A 20,823-nucleotide genomic window follows, 5' to 3' on the forward strand; every position below is an offset into this window, starting at 1 on the left:
CATAGGGGTGCATGTACCCCTTTGGATTAGTGTTTTTGTATTTGGGGGGTAAATATCCAGTAGTGCAATTACTGGATCATAAGATATTTCTATTTTTATGTTTTTGCGGAAGCTCCATACTGTTTCCCACAGTGGCTGCACCAGTTTGCATCCCTACCAACAGTGCAAGACGTGGATGGAGCTAGAGAGTATAATGCTAAGTGAAATAAATCAGTCAAAGAAAGACAAGTATCATATGATTTCTCTAATAAGAAACCAAACAAATGAGCAAAGGGGAAAAGAGATGGGGTTAGGTAACCCAAGAACCAGACTCTTAACTATAGAGAACAAATGGATGGTTACCAGATGGGAATGGGTGGGGGGATACTTTAAATAGGTGATGAGGATTAAAGAGCACACTTGTGTGATGAGCTCTGAGTAATGTATAGAATTGTTGAATCACTATATGGTGCATCCAAAACTAATATAATACTCTATGTTAACTAACTGGAATTAAAGTAAAAACTAAAAAGAAAAAAAACATTTTCCTCTAAAGTTTTGCCGATACAGATTTTCCAATAAATGGAAATGGGTATTATCCTAATATAGTCTCATGATTCTGCTTTCTGTAAGTCTCAATTATAAAGTGTAGATAAAGCCATACTGAAGTAAAAATTATGGCTTTAAATAAACTATAAATCCTATAAATAAACTATACATCAGTATAGACATAAATTTGAGGAACACTACAGGGGCCCCTGGGCAGCTCAGTTGGTTAAGTGTCTGACTTTGGCTCAGGTCACAATCTCACAGTTCATGAGTTCAAGTCCCGCGTTGGGCTCTGCCACAGCTCAGAGCCTGGAACCTGCGTCTCCCTCTCTCTGCCCCTCCCCTGCTCACACTCCGTCACTCTCAAAAATAAATAAATGTTAATTTTCTTTTTTTAATTTGAGGAAGACTACAAAAAGTCATGGAAAATGATACCACTTAAAGCAAAGAAAATTTTAATTTAAAAGTATAGATATTTACTGAACATCTACTTGGTATAAGACACTATATTGAACTTTGACAATTTCAACTGACATTGATTGCCATTTTATTCCATTCAGAATTTACCTTATTTTACTTCTTTCCCCTGGGACATTTATTTCCTCTTGATATGATCTTTTTTTCTCTTCATTGCTATCAATGGCTTTCATAAAATGAAGTATAGAGGGGGTGCTAAATGAGACCAAGTCAAATAAGTTAAAGTCACACTGTAGGAGAAGTATTCAGCAAGCAAGAACAATAAGGGCCTTACTCTTATGGACATTCTTTTAGCATCTCTGGAATTTTAATTTATTTTATTTTTTAATTTGAATTCAAGTTAGTTAACATACAGTGTAGTACTGGTTTCAATAGTAGAACCCAGTGATTCATCACTGCCATATAACACCCAGTGCTCATCCCAACAAGTACCCTCCTTAATGCCCATCACCCATTTAGCCCACCCCCCACCTACCTCCCCTCCAGCAACTCTCACTTTGTTCTCTGTATTTAAGTCTTTTATGGTTTGCCTCCCTCTATCTTTTTATCTTATTTTTCCTTCCCATCCCCTATGTTCATCTGTTGTGTTTCTTAAATTCCACACATGAATGAAATAATATGATATTTGTCTTTCTCTGACTGACTTATTTTGCTGAGCATGGTACACTCTAGTTCCATCCATGGAGTTGCAAATGGAAAGATTTCATTCTTTTTGATTGCCAGATAATATTCCATTATATATATATATATATATATATATATATATATATATATATATATACATACACACACACACACACACACACACACACACATATATATAATAAAACACAGATTTTTTATCCATTTGTCAGTTGATAGACTTCTGGCCTCTTTCCATAATTTGGCTATTGTTGATACCACTGCTATAAACATTGGGGTTCTGTGCTCCTTCAAAACAGCACACCTGTGTCCTTTGGTTAAATACCTACTATAGTGCAATTGCTAGGTCATAGGGTAGTTCTGTTTTTAATTTTTTGAGGAACCTCCATACTGTTCTCCAGAGTGGCTGCACCAACAATGCAAAAGTGTTCCCCTTTCTCTGCACCCTTATCAACATCTGTTGTTTCTTGGGTGGTTAATTTTAGCAACTCTGACAGGCATGAGGTACCTCATTGTGGTTTTGATTTGTATTTTCCTGATGATGAGTGATATTAAGCATCTTCATGTATCTACTAGCCATCTGGGTGTCTTCTTTGGAAAAGTGCCTATTCATGTCTTCTGCCCATTTGCTCACTGGATAATTTGTTTTTTGGTGTTGAGTTTGATAATTTCTTTATAGATTTTGGATACTAATCCTGTATTGTATGTGTCATTTCCAAATATCTTCTCCTATTCTATTGATTGCCTTTCAATTTTGTTGATTGTTTCCTTCACTTTTCAGAAACTGTTTATCTTGATGAGGTCCCAATAGTTCATTTTTGCTTTTGTTTCCCTTGCCTCTAGAGACATATCTAGTAAGAAGTTGATGTGGCCAAGGTCAAAGAGGTGCTGCCTGTTTTCTCCTGTAGGATTTTGATGGTTTCCTGTCTTACATTTAGACCTTGCATCCATTTTGAACTTATTTTGGCGTATGGTATAAGAAAGTGGTCCAGTTTCATTCTTCTGCATGTCTCTAGAATTTTAAATTGTAAGCACTGGCTATTTTAGTTACGATTAAATTGCAGTGACAAATTATTTTTCCTGAAGTCCAAACTTTTTACACTTCACTGAGGCACGTTTAGAACAGGAAAATAAAACTTTAAGATTTTGTATAATAGTGGTTTACCCCAGTGATAATTAATGGGAAGGTTAAGTTGTGAGGATAAGTATTAGAATCATTCAGAGAAAGAAATGATCAATATGGTAAAGTATTTGTAGGAACTTCTCTTGAAGAACATGAGCTTGATCAGGGGCGCCGGAGTGACTCAGTTGGTTAAGTGTCCAACTTTGGCTCGGGTCTCACGGTTTGTGGGTTCAAGCCCCGCATCAGTCTCTGTGCTGTCAGCTCAGCACCTGGAGTCTGCTAAGGATTCTGTCTCCCTCTCTTTCTGCCCCTCCCCTGCTCATGTTCTTTCTCTCTCTGTCTCAAAAATAAATAAAACATTTTTAAAATTAAAAAAAAAGAATATAAGCTTGATCTTGAGAGTGGTTATATGACAGGCAGAGAAAGAGAAGGGAGGCTTTCTAGGAAAAAGAGCAGAATGTACAAATACATGTTTAAATTACAGCCTGAAAATCGAAGAGGCTCCACTTTGATCTTTTGGTGAGTTAACTGGTAAATAAAAATATCTGTAAAGTATAATATATATAGTAATTCCTAGTATCAAAATAATCAGGAGCTCTTAAAATAATAAGGATCAACTTTCTATGCTCATAAAACAAGTACTTAATGGGAAGCACTTTTTGGTATTTATCCTTCAATCAGGAAAATGTACCTAGTTACCAGACCATATTTGAGTATCATTCCTTTAATCATAATAATAATACTGACATATATGTCAGGTATACAAATCTAAATATAATACAGTTCACTTCCTTAAAGTGTTTAAAGATTATTAAGATATTCTTTCTGTGATAACACTTTTTTCTACTTTACGATTTCACTAGTAGTTTTGATACTGCTTTCAAGGAAAAAAATCAAAACTGTATTTTATCAAAAAATCTTAAGCCAATAATTTTGTGCCCTGCAAAAAATGTTTTTAATTCTTTTTAACATTTATTTGAGAGAGAGAGAGACAGAGCATGAGTGCGGGAGGAGCAGAGAAAGAGAGAAACACAGAATCCAAAACAGGCTCCAGGCTTTGAGCTGACAGCACAGAGCCCAACATGGGGCTCAAACTCACTAACTGTGAGATCATGACCTGAGCCAAAGTCAGACGCCTAACCAACTGAGCCACCCAGGTGCCCCTGCCTTGCAAAAATCTTAATGAGATAATGTATACATATAAAACTCTAATCACAGTTCCTGGCATGGAGAAGGCATGGGGGTTTGCTAAATATTAATTTAAAATAAGTGATCAATTATTGAATTGAATTATTTAAAATTTCTATCATATAATTGAGTCCTAATTGTTAATATATAAATTCCCTTATAAATGATGATATACAATTTCTTGTATATCATTATATATCAAAATTAATGTATTTCATAATATATACTTTTTTTACCAGAAATACAGACCAATTGAACAATTATTTGGGTGTCTATCATATACTTAGCATAGTGGCAAATAAATAGATTTAGACTGTGACTTTATGGGGCTTCAGAAAGCAAGTGAAATTGCTTTACCAACTTTTTCAAGTTCGAGAGAAGGGAAGCATGGATAAAATGATCTGATACATATATGTTCCAGGCTAAATGCTAATACAAGTGTATTTGTCTTAGCCACATGACAGACATATTTGTACATCACAATACATTACATTCCCATAATATATGCCATATCCCATATGCCAAGAGATACTCTCCCCATATGACTCCAAAAGTCATAAAAATCAATAAGAGCATTCTACTCATATAAGTAACATATAACATTTTTCAGATAATTCCAGTGTACATTGCTCTCAATAGTTAAATATTTCCTTAAATTTTAAAACAAACTAAATAAAGCCTACAGTTCAATAATGACTCTGTGTGGTTGCATTAAGACTTACATTTTGACAGTTTCTCAGGAGGCCAGCACTCCATAATTAATGAAGTTTCAGCCAAAAGATTGACCTTCTGAATGACTGGATAAGTGCAAACTTAGGAGGAAAAAAGTTTGCTTTGGACCACTTATTGAAGCCTAAGAGCTGTTATCTTTTAAAATGAAAGTAAGTTCTGGAACCATGCCTAAGAAATTGGCTCTATATGTTAACATTGGAGAGTCCCTATTACAATAAAAATGCATGCTGTCTACTTTATTTTATGCTATATTTAAAATAAGAGAAATTGTAAAAAGCTTCATTTACTTGATCTTTTGTGACCTTCTGTAAAGGTTCCTAAGATTGAACTCTCAGGCATGTGAAGTCTAAGATATGACACGCTTTATGTAAATGGCTCTGGTATTCATTTCCAAGCTGAATCTACAGAGCTTCTACTGAGAGAAAGTTTCCTCTCATCTGGGTTTGAGTCAGTTCATTTACTTAAAGGTTAGCCTTAATGAGGTCAAGGTCACAGGAGGAGCCTGATGGAAAATGTTTAAAATCAATGAGAACCTAGATTTGAATTCCGGTTCTGCCCTTTACTAGCTGTAGGAACTTAACTGAGTTCATGAGGCTTAGTTTCTTCACCTTTAAAATGGAAGAGTAGCACCTATATTTCTGTGTTTTGTGTGAAACAGGACACTCCAATTACCATTTATGCACTTAGTGCAGGGTCTGACACATAATATATCCTCAATAAATATTAAATATTAACTGTGCTTTTGATTTGTTATTAGAAAAACAATTCATTGTATATATTATGTATTCTATGGATCATTAGTTAGCAATACCCAAATATCAGCAAAAGCATAATTCCGGGAATGTATAGAAGCCTATACACCTGTTTATATTTTTGAACCCAGCAGAAATTTCAAATGGCCCAACAAGAATTCCTTTTTTGTATGTCAATCACTTCTAATGTTATTCTAGTGATTGAATAAATTTTGAGAATAAACATGTAAAACAACAGTTTTAGCTCATACATGCTCAATAAATTGTGTATTGATGCATGAATAAATGGATGATTGAGTGAATGAACTATTTAAAACTATGGAGCACTCAGACACAGAGGTCAAGCAAGAGCCTAAAGATTCATTTCTGTGCTGACAATTGCTCCATGACTTTGAGAAATTTTCTACTTCCTCTCATTTTCAATTTCTTTCTCTTTCAAACATAGGGGTTTGATACGTAATGTCTGTCCATGGTGCCTCTCCAGTTCTGAAAGGCTATGATTCAAACAGGAAAGGAAACTTGACTAAGGACGCAATTTGTTTATTGGAACGGAAGAGTTGTTAGAACATAAGTCATTTGAGCTTTTAGATCTTATCTTCCTGTTTTCTCTCCTAAGTCTAACAGACTTTTGAAAATGTTCCCAAATGTATATTATTTTACCACATGACAAGTAGATAGTGCATTAGGAAAATCTACAATAAAAATGAACACATCTGAAGGAAATGATTCTAAACAATTTTCCAGAGAAGTGAGACATAGAGATAGGTCTTTGAGAGGAGAAGAAATCTGAAGGGATAGCAGATTTGTTGGCAATCTGTAATTTTCCATGAAGACAGTTGCCCAACAGCTCCTGGTAGTGTTTTTTACTTGCTCATTCATTCATTCACTCATTCACTCATTCATTCAATAAACTTTGGAATGATTACTATTTGCATGGAAACATGCCAGGGTAGGATTATAAAGATGAATGTGACGTATTTTGTCCTTAAAGGATTTATTCTTTAGTAGAGATGAAAAGACATGTATATAATTTTTTTATATTCTATGTGGCATGAAAGAAAGTTACATGAGATTTAAGAAGAAGGAAGACAAATTCAGAAAGTCAGTTGGCAATGAAGGGAGGAAAATCAAAGAAAACTGGGAGTAGAAGGTAATTAGCTTGGGTTTAAATATCTGTAGATTGGGCAGCAGATAATTCCTGGCTGAGGAAATGATGTGATCCAAGACTCAAAGGAGCAGGAAATGGAATGCAATCTTACTACATTATTGAGTTTAAGAAAGAGAATAATGGGGAATACATTTAAAGGATAATGCCAGATTGAGGAGACCTTTGGAAGCCACAGTAAGGGATTTGGTCTTCATTTTCTGTACAAAAGCAGCCATTGGAGATTTCAGAGAAGGGAGATGGAAGAAAACTCATCCTGGATGGTGATTCCTGAAGAAGAGTTGTACCTGGTGGTTGTAAAATGAATTTTGATAGGCAGATGCCCCAAATAAAGGTCTTACCTGAGCTCTCTTTCTTGTCCAGGTTGCTGATGTCCTGCTGCAACATGGAGCAAATGTCAATGTTCAAGATGCAGTTTTTTTCACTCCATTGCACATTGCAGCATACTATGGACATGAACAGGTATGTCTGATGGTAGGATTTCCAAAGGCTGGGGAACCATTCCAGGCTTTTGTGGAACTGCCCTAGCCTCAAAGAAGGAATATTTAAGCTATCCTTTGGATTATTTTTGCCATATTATCATCAGTTCCACCTTGAGGATCTGATAGATGCATAGAAACATTGCACCTGCCAAGCGATTCATTTTCATTAACTGTTTCAGTACCCAAGGGAGGCACTACAGTAAGTGTACACTCCCAGGAATCACCCAGCCTGTACTTGAAAAATTCCTAGCTTTGTGACCATGTGTAGATTATATCATCTCCCTGATCTTCAGTTTCTTCATCTGTAAAATGGAGAACATATTAATAGTGCCTACCCATAGGGTTGTGGATATGATGAGATATTAATTTCAAGTGTTTGGCAAATTCTCAATAACTGTCACTATGATGATACTAGTGCAATAACAATAAAACAAATCATAAAGACCTTCCTTTATGAAAAAATGTGTCTTTCAAAAACTGGGCTTCTTTTTTTTCTACTGTCCTGGAATGTGGTAGACTGAAAATATCCCCCAAAATATGTTCATGCTTTAATTTTCAGAACCTGTGAATGTTACCCTAAAAAGGATTTAGCAGATGTGATCAAGTTAAAGATCTCGAGTTGGGGAAATTAGGCTGGCATTATCTGGGTGGACCTGATATAATCACAAGGGTTCTTATAATAAGGAGCAGGAAACCTAAGTGTCAGTGAATGTAAGAGGTTAGAGTGATGCTAGAAGGGGTAACAAGCTAAGGAATGCAGGCAGCCTGTAGAAGCTGAAAATGCAAGGAAATGAAAGCCTCCAGAAGGAATACAACCTGCCAACACCTTGGTTTTAGACTTCTGAACACCAGAACTTTTAAGAGAATAATCTGTGCTGTTTTAATCCAATAAATTTGTGGTGATTTGCAGCAGTGGGAAATTAATACATGGAATAACCTAGAAAAATTTAAAAAACAGTCACTAGGGGCGCCTGGGTGGCTCAGTCAGTTAAGCATCCAACTTCAGCTCAGGTCATGATCTCGCGGTCTGTGAGTTCCAGCCCTGCATCAGGCATAGTGCTGACAGCTCAGACAGAGCCTGGTGACTGCTTTGGATTCTGTGTCTCCCTCTCTTTCTGCCCCTCCCCCACTCATACTGTCTCTCTCTCTCTCTTTCTCTCTCTCTCTCTCTCTCTCTCTCAAAAATAATAAACATTAAAAAAAATACTTATATATACAATGGAATACTACTTGGCAATGAGGAAGAATGAAATCCTGCCATTTGCAACAACGTGGATGGAACTGGAGGGTATTATGCTAAGTGAAATAAGTCAGTCAGAGAAAGACATATCATATGTTTTCACTCATATGTGGAACTTGAGAAACTTAACAAAAGATCATGGGGGAAGGGAAGGGGGAAAATAGTTACAAACAGAGAGGGAAGGAAGCAAACCATAAGAGACTCTTAAATACAGAGAACAAAGCGAGGATTGATGGGGGCCAGGGGTGAGGCGAAAACGGGTGATGGGCATTGAGGAGGGCACTTGTTAGGATGAGCACTGAGTGTTGTATGTAAGTGATGAATCACAGGAATCTACCCCTAAAACCAAGAGCATGCTGTATACACTGTATGTTAGCCAACTTGACAATAAATTATATTAAAAAATTAAAATTGAAAATAAAAATAAAAAATAAAAAGCAATCACTGAATGTGCTTTAAATATAATTTGCTTTAGATATATAATTATATAACAGGTAATTATTTTAAAATTTGATATTCTGTAATAAAATAATAATATATATAGAATGCTATAAAGTTTATAGTGTGCCTTCATTCAATGAATAGTTTCATTTGACCTTCACGGAAACCTAATGAACTTAATGAGTTACCATGTGAGTGAGCTCATACTATGGGACAGGAAGTTTATGTGGATTATTTTGTGTGTGTATGATTTTTCCACAATCCTAAAGTTAACTATTATTTTCCCCCTCTTGCCAATGATATGCAAGGGCTCACTCAGGTCAAGTAGCATGCCAGAGTCACACAGTTAATTAGAAGAGCTGGAATACATATTGAGGTCTGTCTGATCCCAAAGCCTATAGTTATTCTGTTGTACCTAAGAGCCTCTTCTTATTTGTTTTCTATCAGTGAGACAAATCAGAAAGTCGAGGAAATTTGCTTGAGGGGTAGGGCTAGTTATTCAAGGCCTAGTGCTCTAACTCCCAAGTGCATTGATTTTTTTTAAAATTGTTAACTTTATTGAGATATAAAGAAATTGTGGTTTATATACACAATGGAATACTACTTGGCAATGAGAAAGAATGAAATACGGCCTTTTGTAGCAACGTGGATGGAACTGGAGAGTGTTATGCTAAGTGAAATAAGTCATACAGAGAAAGACAGATATCATATGTTTTCATTCTTATGTGGATCCTGAGAAACTTAACAGAAGACCACGGGAAAGGGGAAGGAAAAAAAAAAACTTAGGGAGAGAGCCAAACCATAAGAAACTCTTAAAAACTGAGAATAAACTGAGGGTTGATGGGGGGTGGGAGAGTGGGGGTGGGTGGGTGATGGGCATTGAGGAGGGCACCTGTTGGGATGAGCACTGGGTGTTGTATGGAAACCAATTTGGCAATAAATTTTATATTAAAAAAAGAAAGATATAAATCATCAATTTAAATTGTGTAATTCAATGGCTTTAGTATATTCAAAGTTGCGCAACCATCATCACAATTAATTGAATGAAGCCATTACCCCCAGAAACAACACTTACTTCCACCTTCTTCCCAACTTCTTTCTTCCAGCCTGAGGAAAATACTAATATTCTTTCTGTTTCTATAGATTTACCTTCTGGAGACTCCCTATAAATGCAGTCATACAACACATGGTCTTTTGTGACTGACTTCTTTCACTTAGCACGTTTTTAAGATTCATCAACTTTAGGGGCACCTGTGTTGCTAGTCAGTTAAGCAGCCCACTTCAGCTCAGGTCATGATATCACGGTTTTTAAGTTTGAGCCTGGTGTTGGGCTCTGTGCTGACGGCTTGGAGCCTGGAGCCTGCTTCTGATTCTGTGTTTCCCTCCCTGCACTTCCCCCACTCACGCTATGTCTCTCAGAAAATGGATAAACATTAAAAAAAAAAAAAAGATTCATCAACTTTATAGCGTTATACCAGTACCTCCTTGCTTTTTAGTGTGGCATACTATTTTGTTGTATGGATATGCCAGGTTTTATTTATCCATTCATCAGTTGATGGATATTTGTATTTTTTCCATTTTTTGGCTATTTTGAATATGGTGCTTTGAACATTCTAATTTTTTTTTATTCACATATGATTAACATACAGTGTTATGTTAGTTTTGGGTGTATGATACGATGATTCAACAATTCTATACATTTCTGAGTTCTCAACAAGATAAGCATGTTCTTAATCTCCTTTATCTATTTCACCCATTTCCCCCCCGCCCCATGCCCACATCATGTACAAGTTTTGATATGGACATCTGTTTGCATTTCTCTTGGGTATATCTAGAGTGGAATTGATGCTCATGTGTTAACACTATGTTTAACATCTTACGGAATGGTCAAACTGTTTTCTAAAGAGGTAAATGCCTAATGAGTTAAAAATCAAATTGTCTCCAGAAAAGAAAGCCTATGTGACACACCTCCCAGGACAAAATAAGCCCATTGATTTTAACCTTAACATATTGAAAGACAAAATTTGTATGTGCTACTTTCAAACATCGCCAATTAGCTATCCTTAGGAAACTAAACTGACCCAAATAAAACAGAAATAACAAATGTAATTGGATAACCAAAACTTAACTCTTCTTTTCACATCCCATTTTCACTCTTCCTCACTTTATATCTCTACATCTCTAGTCTTACTCAATTATGGAGTAAAATTATACCTTTTTACCTTTGTAGAGGTCATGCCATTGCACTGCCTCAGGATCCCAAGTTAAAAATCAAACTTACTTGTGTCTCTGTGCTCTTCTAGTCATTGTGCCTTTATTTCTTTGCTAGCTGGCATATGCTTGGACACTCTCAGACCTGTGAAGCGTGACCTATAGCTAGGAAAGATTTCTCATTTCATTTGATGTGCTGCTCAAAGTGCACTGGAGTGTACTGGAGAGCTGGGCACTGAAAATGCTTTTGAAAGCACAGGGTCTAAAAGCCCAGATGATGAAAAAAATCCGTACTTTTCTGACTTTAGGCAGAAACAGGATATACACAATGCATATTATTTGTAGAGTCATCCTCTTTGGTGATTAACCTCCTCACCCACAGAAATATAAAGAGCTTCTATGCATGTTGGATGGAGAGCTAAATTTGTTTACTTTCCCTGAATATATAGTCACAGTCTTATAAAATTATGCTAAAATGTGGATGGCCTTTTTATGATAAGGGACTCACTTTCTGTGTGCAAAGACAGCACATAAGTAATTTATGGATGCTATTGTCATTTGCTAAAATATGCTGACAGGAGAATGGTACTTTCGATATATAAATGTGCCTAATGTTCCATGTTCCTTGCCATTTGTTTATTTACTTATTTTTAAGTGGAAGAGTAGATGTTTTGGACCAAGAGCAATATTTCCTAGGTATATAATAATAGTGCTTAATAGGCAATCGATTCCAAAGATAGTTTAAAGCTGTCCATTATAAAGTCACATAATCAGAATTTATGGAGTCTTTGTAAATGGAAGTATCTGCTTAGGAATGCACAGTTCTTGAGACTAACTTTTACTGCTCCAATTTTTCCTGAATCAAGTATTGGTCTGCCCATTAGCCAACAAATGGATAAAATACACATGTTACACATTTGTGCTACCACTTCTGCTAATATTTAATGAGTACCAGACACTTTCGTAAGTGCTTTACATGTAATAACTTATTTAATCCTCATAACAACTCTATGAAGTAGAACTATTGTGATTCCCATTTCAGCAATGAATAAACTGAAGTTTTGAAAGGTCATATAATTTATTAAAAGTGACATAGCTAATAAAAAGAAGCCTGACTTTAGAACCCTTATTCTTTACCTACTACACTCAATAGGATGTTTTTCTATATCCGATACTGCTAATTTTTTTTTTTTTTGCCTAGAATTTCTATCAAATATGTACCATATTCTTGACAGTTTTCTGTTCAAAACATGTCTGTTTGCTGCCACATAGAAAGTCAAAATAGTTTTAGAGTTTGAATTCACTTTTATGGTAACACTTAAGTTGTCAGGTCAGTTGAGGGCTTCTCCCATAACTGTTATTTTGATGGCACAAACTTACCTCTAATTTACCTCTTGAGATCATTATAATGACTTCTGCAATTCCCAGAAGAGACAATGTCAGACTTGGAGAAATTATTTGGAAATAATAAGTAGTAAGAAGATATATAAGTAATAAGTAATATTATTATTTAATATATTATTTATAACTTATTATAAATAAGTAGTATAATAAGTAGTATAATAATTACTTAAGATTAATAATAAGTAATAAGTAGATATTATAAATAATTTAAAGAAATCCTATGAGGGGCGCCTGGGTGGCTCAGTCGGTTAAGCGGCCGACTTCGGCTCAGGTCATGATCTCACGGTCCGTGAGTTCGAGCCCCACGTCGGGTTCTGTGCTGACAGCTCAGAGCCTGGAGCCTGTTTCAGATTCTGTGTCTCCCTCTCTCTGACCCTCCCCTGTTCATGCTCTGTCTCTCCCTGTCTCAAAAATAAATAAAATGTTAAAAAAAAAAAAAAAAAGAAATCCTATGAATTACCTGTAACAATCCCTGGAAGACTCCTAAGTTGAATAACATTCCATATCTCTCTCTTCCTTTGGGTGTGGATCTCAGCTAATTGAGGAAGATGCTGATAGTTCAGCTATGTCCCATTTATTCATAAATTCAGAAAAGAACCCAGAACTCCGGTAACAAGATGGCCATCAGTGACCTATGCATGGATTTGCTGTGAAAATGAAGAATCAAGTAAATACTGCTGGCTTTAGCCAGAAGACAGCTTTGGAAAAGGTGGTTCAGGGCAGATTATGAGTGACTTTAGAGAGGATTATTTATGTACACTGAAGATCCAACCTTGAAATTGCTCCAATTTTTGACTTCTTGTGAGGTGATACAATAATAAATTCCTTATTGTCTAGGCCAATTTAGTTAAGATTTGCTGTTATTTTCAGGTAAAAATAATCTAAGAGAAGTATTTAATGATATGTCTTCTTCCATGTTTTTGAAAGCTTTGCTTCATTGTTTGACTTTTGATACTAATTTCAATGAATGGATCCTTTTAGGTAACCCGCCTTCTTTTGAAATTTGGCGCTGATGTAAATGTAAGTGGTGAAGTTGGAGATAGGCCCCTCCACCTTGCATCTGCAAAAGGATTCTTTAATATTGCAAAACTCTTGATGGAAGAAGGCAGCAAAGCAGATGGTAAGATTATATGTTTAGAACACTTTTGCTATCTTCTACTTTATGTATAGTTTTTACTTGCATTTTCCTTATTTAGTAGTGAATAACCCTGAAGCTGATTAATTGCATATGCTAATTTGTTTCAAAAATCATAATTTATTATTTTAATATAATAATGAATCTATATGTTAATCCTTTTTATACATTTTAGTTCAATTCTTAATATATTAGATACTTCAAGAAAACTAAGGTTTTTTTCTAGACAAATCCTTATTTTGTTATTTTTCACTAATATGTTTCTTAATTGAGGTAAAACTTGCATATAGCAATTAAGTGAATATTGACTTAAGAGAATATTTGTCATCGATAAATTCATGCAAAACCACCCAGATCGAGATATAGAACATTTTAATATAGAAAATTAAACTCTGGGCGGGGGGGACACCTGGGTGGCTCAGTCAGTTAAGCCTCCAACTTCGGCTCAGGTCATGATTTCACTGTCCATGAGCTTGAGCTCTGCGTTGGGCTCTGTGCTGTCAGCCTGCATCAGATTCTGTGTCTCCCTCTTTCTCTGGCCCCTTCCCCCCACAACTCACACTGTCTCTCTCTCTCTCAAAAATAAATAAAGATTAAAAAAAAGAAAAGAAAAGACAATTGAACTCTGGAAAGTTCCCTTGTGCTTTCTTCTTAGTAAATAGCTTTAACAACAAAAGGTAATCAATATTGTGGCTTCTATTGCCATAGGTTAGTTTTTTCTGTTCTTGAAGCTCATGTAATTTGGGACTGCCTTCTTTTGACTGACAACATGATTTTAATTTTTATCCATGTTGTTGCATGAATCATAGTTTGTTCTTTTCTATTGCTAAAGATTATAGGAATATTCTACAATTTGTTTATCCACCATCCTTCTAATGGATGTTTGAATGTTTCTAGTGTTTGGCTTTTATGAATGTAGATGCCAGAAACATTCTCATTCAATTTTGTGTGTATGTGTGTGAACATATATATTTATGTCTTTTGGGTATGTATATGGGAGTGTGTGCATGTATGTAGCATTTCTGTATGCACATGTTTAACTTTTTAGGAAATTTCAAAGAGTTTTCCAAAGTGTTTGTACTATTTTTTACTCCCACAGCAATATATGAGAGTTCCAGTTGCTCCCCATTTCCTCCCCAATATTTGATATTACTATTATTTATGGTGGAAACAACATTACAGCATGATCAGGATGGGAGGAAAAAAAGTTTCAGCATACACAGAAAGATTTTAGGATGTGGTTAACAGAATAGAATTTCCCACAACTTTTAATTTTCTTAATAATAAAATGAATTTTAGAAAATTGATTAAAAGTAGAGTGTTGAAGAAAGTTCTTCCTTTCTCTTACTTTTTCTCTTCCTTACAAACTTTATTTTTTGACACAAATTCACTTAGAGTTACATCTTGTCATTAAATTCTCTCAGGCACATCCAACATTCTTCCATTGACCCCCAAGAGACCTAATTAAAAGCCCAGCTGTAAGAGCTGCTGGCCTTTGCAGCAGAAACGACGCACATTTACAAAAGGACGAGGTTGTCAGAGCTCTAGAACTGCCAGTTCCTTGGTCCAAAATTGAGATCAATATTCAGTTCATAAAGCTAATCAATGTTTTCACCTACATGTAAGGAAAACACAAAGGCTTCCAGAGACAAGTGTAGCAAGAGGCAAGGGTAGTTTCCAGTTTCCATGTTGGAAAGAGGGCTATTTTATTGTATAAAGTTTGAGAAATATAGTTGGTGTCATTTTCTATGAGCCAGTATGTAATAACGGAGGTATTTCTTCTATAGCATTATCATAAATAACCTGTGTTGTCAGGATACAAGGAATGCTGTTCCTTAGACCTTGTTTAAGCAGTCTCTTTGATTCTGTTGGTTTAGAATAGGCAGAGGTACACCTGTATGAACCACTGAACACATAATTGTGTTTTTGAAACTGCCTCGCTCTTCCAAAGGGTCAGGAACAGCTCACTTTTTTCCTTTTATTATCAATGCCAACGTCAGCTTTTTATTCCTCTGTGCAACTCCAAAGCTCGGTGGTGTCAAAATGAGTATCATTGATCAGCATGTCTCCAGGATCAAAGTTCCTTTCTTACAAAAGACATTGAAATGAATATTGCACCCGTATTCCCCCTACATACCAGCATCATATGATAGAATTTTCAACACTTTCTTTCTGATTCACACAAGCACTACATGCTTTCTACTCAATCATTTAAAATATCAAGAGACAGCATGACTCAGATTTTTATGTATTTTTATTTCTTTCTAATACACACTTGATATTTAAGTCCCTTTTGTACTTCAACCAATTGCAAAGAATAAGCCAGAAGATGTGTTGTGCTACTGCACACTGCACAGGATTTATTATCAGCTAGTTCATTTATTCCAAAGTGTAGCTAAGCCTCCAGATGATTTATTTTAAATCTGGCCCTTGCCTGTGGTAAATGGACATAAGAGGAAGAGTAAATTAATGACCCCAATAGGGGCACAATTTGAAATCTGGTATGTACAGTATGTTTCTATGGTAACAGAATGTCACAAATGAAAATAAATTCAGATTACAAAATTAGCCAACATGTAATTCTGAAAGCAACCTCTTCAGTTTAGCATGTTTGGGAGGCTGACCTATTCAGTCATATATATGTTTCAAGTCTCTAGTTTTCTTTGTACTCCTTAGGAAAATGAAAAAAAAAAAAAAGGAGAAATGTAATGCTTATTGAATGAGATTGAAAAGGTCAAAATGTTTCTGGACTCCATAAGAAGAAAGTAGTGATCGAGTCCTCACAACTTATCATTTGAATAAAGTTAAATATGGGGCGTGCCTGGGTGGCTCAGTCAGTTAAGCCTCTGACTTCTGCTCAGGTCAGGAGCTCGCTGTTCATGAGTTAGAGCCCCGTGTCAGGCTATGTGCTGACAGCTCAGAGCCTGGAGCCTGCTGCAGATTCTGTGTCTCCTTCTCTCTCTGCCCATCCCCTGCTTGCTCTCTCTCTCTCTCTCTCAAAAATAAATAAACATTAAAAAAAAAATTTAATGATGGGCGCCTGGTGGCTCAGTCAGTTTAGCCTCCAACTTCGGCTCAGGTCATGATCTCCTGGTTTGTGAGTTCAAGCCCCGCTCCAGGCTCTGGGCTGACAGCTCAGAGCCTGGAGCCTGCTTCGGATTCTGTGTCTCCCTCTCTCTCTGCCCCTCCCCTGGTCATGCTCTGTCACTTTCTGTCTCAACAATAAATAAAACATTAAATTTTTTTTTTAATTTAAGGAAAATTTTAAATTCAGTTTATTAATTTTTTGTCATCTATTAAATGCTATAGTTCCTTTCACATGGAACTGGATATTATATAAAATCACAAAAATTTCTAGGGCATGGCCGGTAAGAGGAAGTATTTTATTTCTAAAAGTATATCTTGTCAGAGCTATTACACAGATTTGTTATTTAAAATGTGTTTAAGATACATTTGGGAGTTGTTTTACAGAGCTAATGGGAAGTACTTACATTGCTGGGTTACTATGGAAATTTTTATTTTATCTTTAAGATCAATAAGGAGAGAGAAGCAAGAAGTAGCACTCATCCACCCACCCATTTACCTAATCTTTCTTTCAAAAGACTTTACTGAACACATGCTCTCTTCAGAAGTAGAGCACTAGGCGATAAATATTTTCCTAATAATTATTTACATCTACTTCTTTGGTTGAAATTCTTCTTTATTTAAATCTCCCAATAAAATGCTAAATTAGAGCAAATAGAATATCATTCATACATTCACTTACCCTTGGACAAGACATAATGATATATAGGGTTTTTTTGGTCACTGAAAATTGGCTCAAGACAAAACTAAGTAGATCACAATGACTGACGCAGAAATATAGATGTGTATATAAACTCTGTGTCTGATCTGGATATCTCCTGGCTTGTTCCTTCCTTTGGTTGGTATTTATCTCTTCTTTGATGAGAAGACCATCTAGGCCACTGCTGGTAATTCACCAAGTAGATAATGTACTTTGAAGTTTATTGATTCAACTAGAGAAGAATAATGTTGGGTGGGGCTAGGGATGGCCACAGGCAAACTATGAATTAGTGGAAAATTGTGCTGCACTCTGCTTTACAATGTCCCCTCTGGACCTCAGGAACTCTTATGTGACCTCCACTTGCCCTGGACTCCCTACTGTTGTAAAGCATTGACTCATGGTATTGACTTTCCCTGGCTTCCAACAGAATGTGAACAAAGGAGAAGTAGCATAAAAAGAAAGATAATCAAAATAACCGGGAACATTCTTCTGAAGCAAGGGTGTCCTTCTGAGCCACTCATTAATAAAAAAGATTCAAAGATTTATTTTTCAATAACGGCCATGGGAGGAGAAGTTCAGCGACTTTGTTAAAGATTTCCCTTTGGCTTAAGATCCTGCAGGACAATAAAATAAGAATCATTGTCTACAAATAAAGCAGCTACAAGGACTGTGTTCATTAAATGTTAAATGTTAGTTATAACAACAAGTAGTAATAAACTATTTGCACATTTTTTAAATTAACAATTACCTTCCCTTTCTTTTCTTTCCTATCCTTTCATTTTTTTTCTTTAATTCTTTTGATTCTATGGATACTTTTTATTATAGATACGTAAGAATGATAACATATGGGTTTTTTAAGGATTGTTATTTTCTATTTTGAATAAAATACCTTCTACAGATGAACAAAGTAATAAAATTCAATAAATGGCTATAGAGCAGATGATTCAGTTATTTTAGTTTTAAAAATTGTGCTACAGCAGATCCAGAATTTAGCAGGTTGGTTCAGTTATTATTACTTCAGGCCTGTAATTATTGAATGTTCAACTAGATTGCAGGTTATTTGAGGGTATAGATGCTATACATTTATAGCATATTGACCTTAACACTTAGCAAACATCTAGGAGGCAAATTAGTGAAAAATAAGAATACACATTTTTATTAAGTGACTAATATGTTACAGGAATCATGTTAGATATTTTCTCATCATGATCTCTTTTAATCTTTTTCGCATCCCTGTAACAATAGTGTTATCATATCCATTGTTTTTGATAACAAAAAATCAGTATCTTCAACACTTAGCACCCTGCTTGGCACACAGTGATAATTTTATACTTGTTGAGGAATGAGTATGTATCAATCAGGTGTTCTTATTTGCAAGCATTGGAAACTAACTCTTGCTAATTTAGGCGTAAAATGAATATATTAAAGGATACAAATTAGTGCAAAGTGTCTCCCCTGAGCAGGATGGAAACCCAGGTTTGGGATTCTTACAGTGAGGAACAGTATCCAAAATCACACCCCAAAAGTAGTGATTTAAAGACACATTGCCACCCCTGCTAGGCACACATGCCAACACTCTGTGCTCCTGGCACCAACCTTGCAAGGCACCGAATCTGTGACTGGAATCATTGCCTCTGGAAATCGGATGGAGCTACTCTACCATTACTACATTGCCAAGATAGATGAGGTCTGCTTTTGTGTGTGGTCAGCTGTGATGTCAGAGTCTTATATAATGTGTCAACTGGAGGAGCCTATGGAAAGTGTCAAAAGCAGGACACTGTTGAAAGTAAAAGGATCACCATTAAAAATCATGCCAGGATAAGAAGTCTAATCCAGGACATACGGTCACTATCTGCTGATCCTGTGCCCTAGCTGCAAAGGAGGCTTGGAAAGCATATGATAGAACATGGGCTTGGCTTCTAGTCAGTTCTCTCAGTGTAGGAAATTCCCTAAATGTCCAAAGTGGTTATGAGGTTGGCTGGGCCAAAGAGAAGGACAGATGCCCATTACTGAGTGAACACCTAAATATCAAATAACTGTGGTAATATAATTAACACGGGCTGCCTCACTCTAAAGCTTATTTTCTTTTCTTTATGCCATGCTTTGTATTCTGTCATATGATAATTCTCAGTTACTGGCACATCAGAATTTCCTGAACAGCGTTGTAAACATACACAGTGCTAGACCCCAACCTAACCTACTGAACCAAAATCTCTGGGAATGGTGCTTTAGCCAGGATCTGTAAGTTTTAACATCTTACAGAGGAGAAAAAAATCACTTTGGAAGGAGATACTTGTGGAAATAAGACCACAAAGATCTTTTGGATACTTATTAGTTTCCTGAACTATTCCATTTATGCAAGGTAGATTTGATTAGATGCATTCCATAGAATTTATGGAAGCTAGAAGAAAGCCTGTTTAATGTGGCAATGGGCAATGGAATAGAGTTATAACTTTTTAAATTGGTTGCACTTAATTTCCTTTATTATTATCATTAATTGGTAATTTCCAGGAGTCTCTCAGGCACTTAGAAAAGTCCCTGACACTACACCTAAGAAGGCTGAGAAACAGAGGATTCCAGATAACCTACTTTTCCTTTCTTGTTGATGACAGTGAATGCTCAGGACAATGAAGACCATGTCCCACTGCATTTCTGTTCTCGTTTTGGACACCACGACATAGTGAAGTACCTGCTCCAGAGCGATACTGAAGTTCAGCCGCACGTTGTTAATATCTATGGTGATACCCCTTTGCACCTGTGAGTAATATGTATAGTTCCATACACCCTCCAGCTCTACTACCTGTACTTTCTTACTACTATAAAAACATTTTCTTTAATTTTAGGGCATGCTACAATGGCAAATTTGAAGTCGCCAAGGAAATCATCCAAATATCGGGGATAGAAAGTCTGACTAAAGAAAACATCTTCAGTGAAACACCTTTTCACAGGTAAAATAATGTTTAAGTGCAATAGCCACTAAGGGTGGCTGATACACTTTGGCACCTGAAGTTGTGCACATAAAGCAAGAATGGAGAGTGGCAGATGTTGCAATCAGAGAGCAAGAGCAGAGGGTGGGCAGAGGACAAGGAGCCCAAGCTAGATGCACAGAAGAAAAGGTAGAGGCAGATGCTGCAGTCAGTACAACAGATGGGGCCAGAGCCAGATGCTGCATTCCTGGCAGCAGCCACAAAGACAGGGACTGATGTTGCCAAGGCAACAGGCATATCAACATCTGTAAGCATATTGCTTCTATTCCACTTCACTCAGCGGAAAGCTGCCAAAAGGGGCAATGCCCATAATCCTCCTCCGACAAGAATCTCATTACCAGAATTCATCAGCATCAAATGTGACACTTTTTTCCTTACCACTTAAACCTTATGTGCAAATGTATCTACCTATCTAAGACATCCATCTGTCAGCCTGTAAAAGCCTAGTCGCGGCGGCCACTGAGATACCTAAGAAGGCATTAACTCCTTTCTAGGAATGCATGAGAGTCCTCTACAATGTGCTCTAGAAAAG

The 20,823-nt window shown here is 36.3% G+C and overlaps 1 protein-coding gene across 2 annotated transcripts in view; it reads left to right on the plus strand.

Moving 5' to 3' along the window:
* Positions 1–20,823, plus strand: part of LOC102964317 (serine/threonine-protein kinase TNNI3K) — a 288,998-nt gene that overhangs the window by 83,030 nt on the left and 185,145 nt on the right. For both annotated transcript variants that reach the window (XM_042997580.1, XM_042997581.1), the window contains exons 7-10: positions 6,971–7,069; positions 13,367–13,505; positions 19,917–20,061; positions 20,148–20,252. In XM_042997580.1, the coding sequence (XP_042853514.1) occupies positions 6,971–7,069; positions 13,367–13,505; positions 19,917–20,061; positions 20,148–20,252 (488 nt within the window). The remainder of the gene's footprint in view (positions 1–6,970; positions 7,070–13,366; positions 13,506–19,916; positions 20,062–20,147; positions 20,253–20,823) is intronic.

The sequence above is a fragment of the Panthera tigris genome, chromosome C1, assembly GCF_018350195.1.
Source record: "Panthera tigris isolate Pti1 chromosome C1, P.tigris_Pti1_mat1.1, whole genome shotgun sequence".
Taxonomy (NCBI): Eukaryota; Metazoa; Chordata; class Mammalia; order Carnivora; family Felidae; genus Panthera; species Panthera tigris.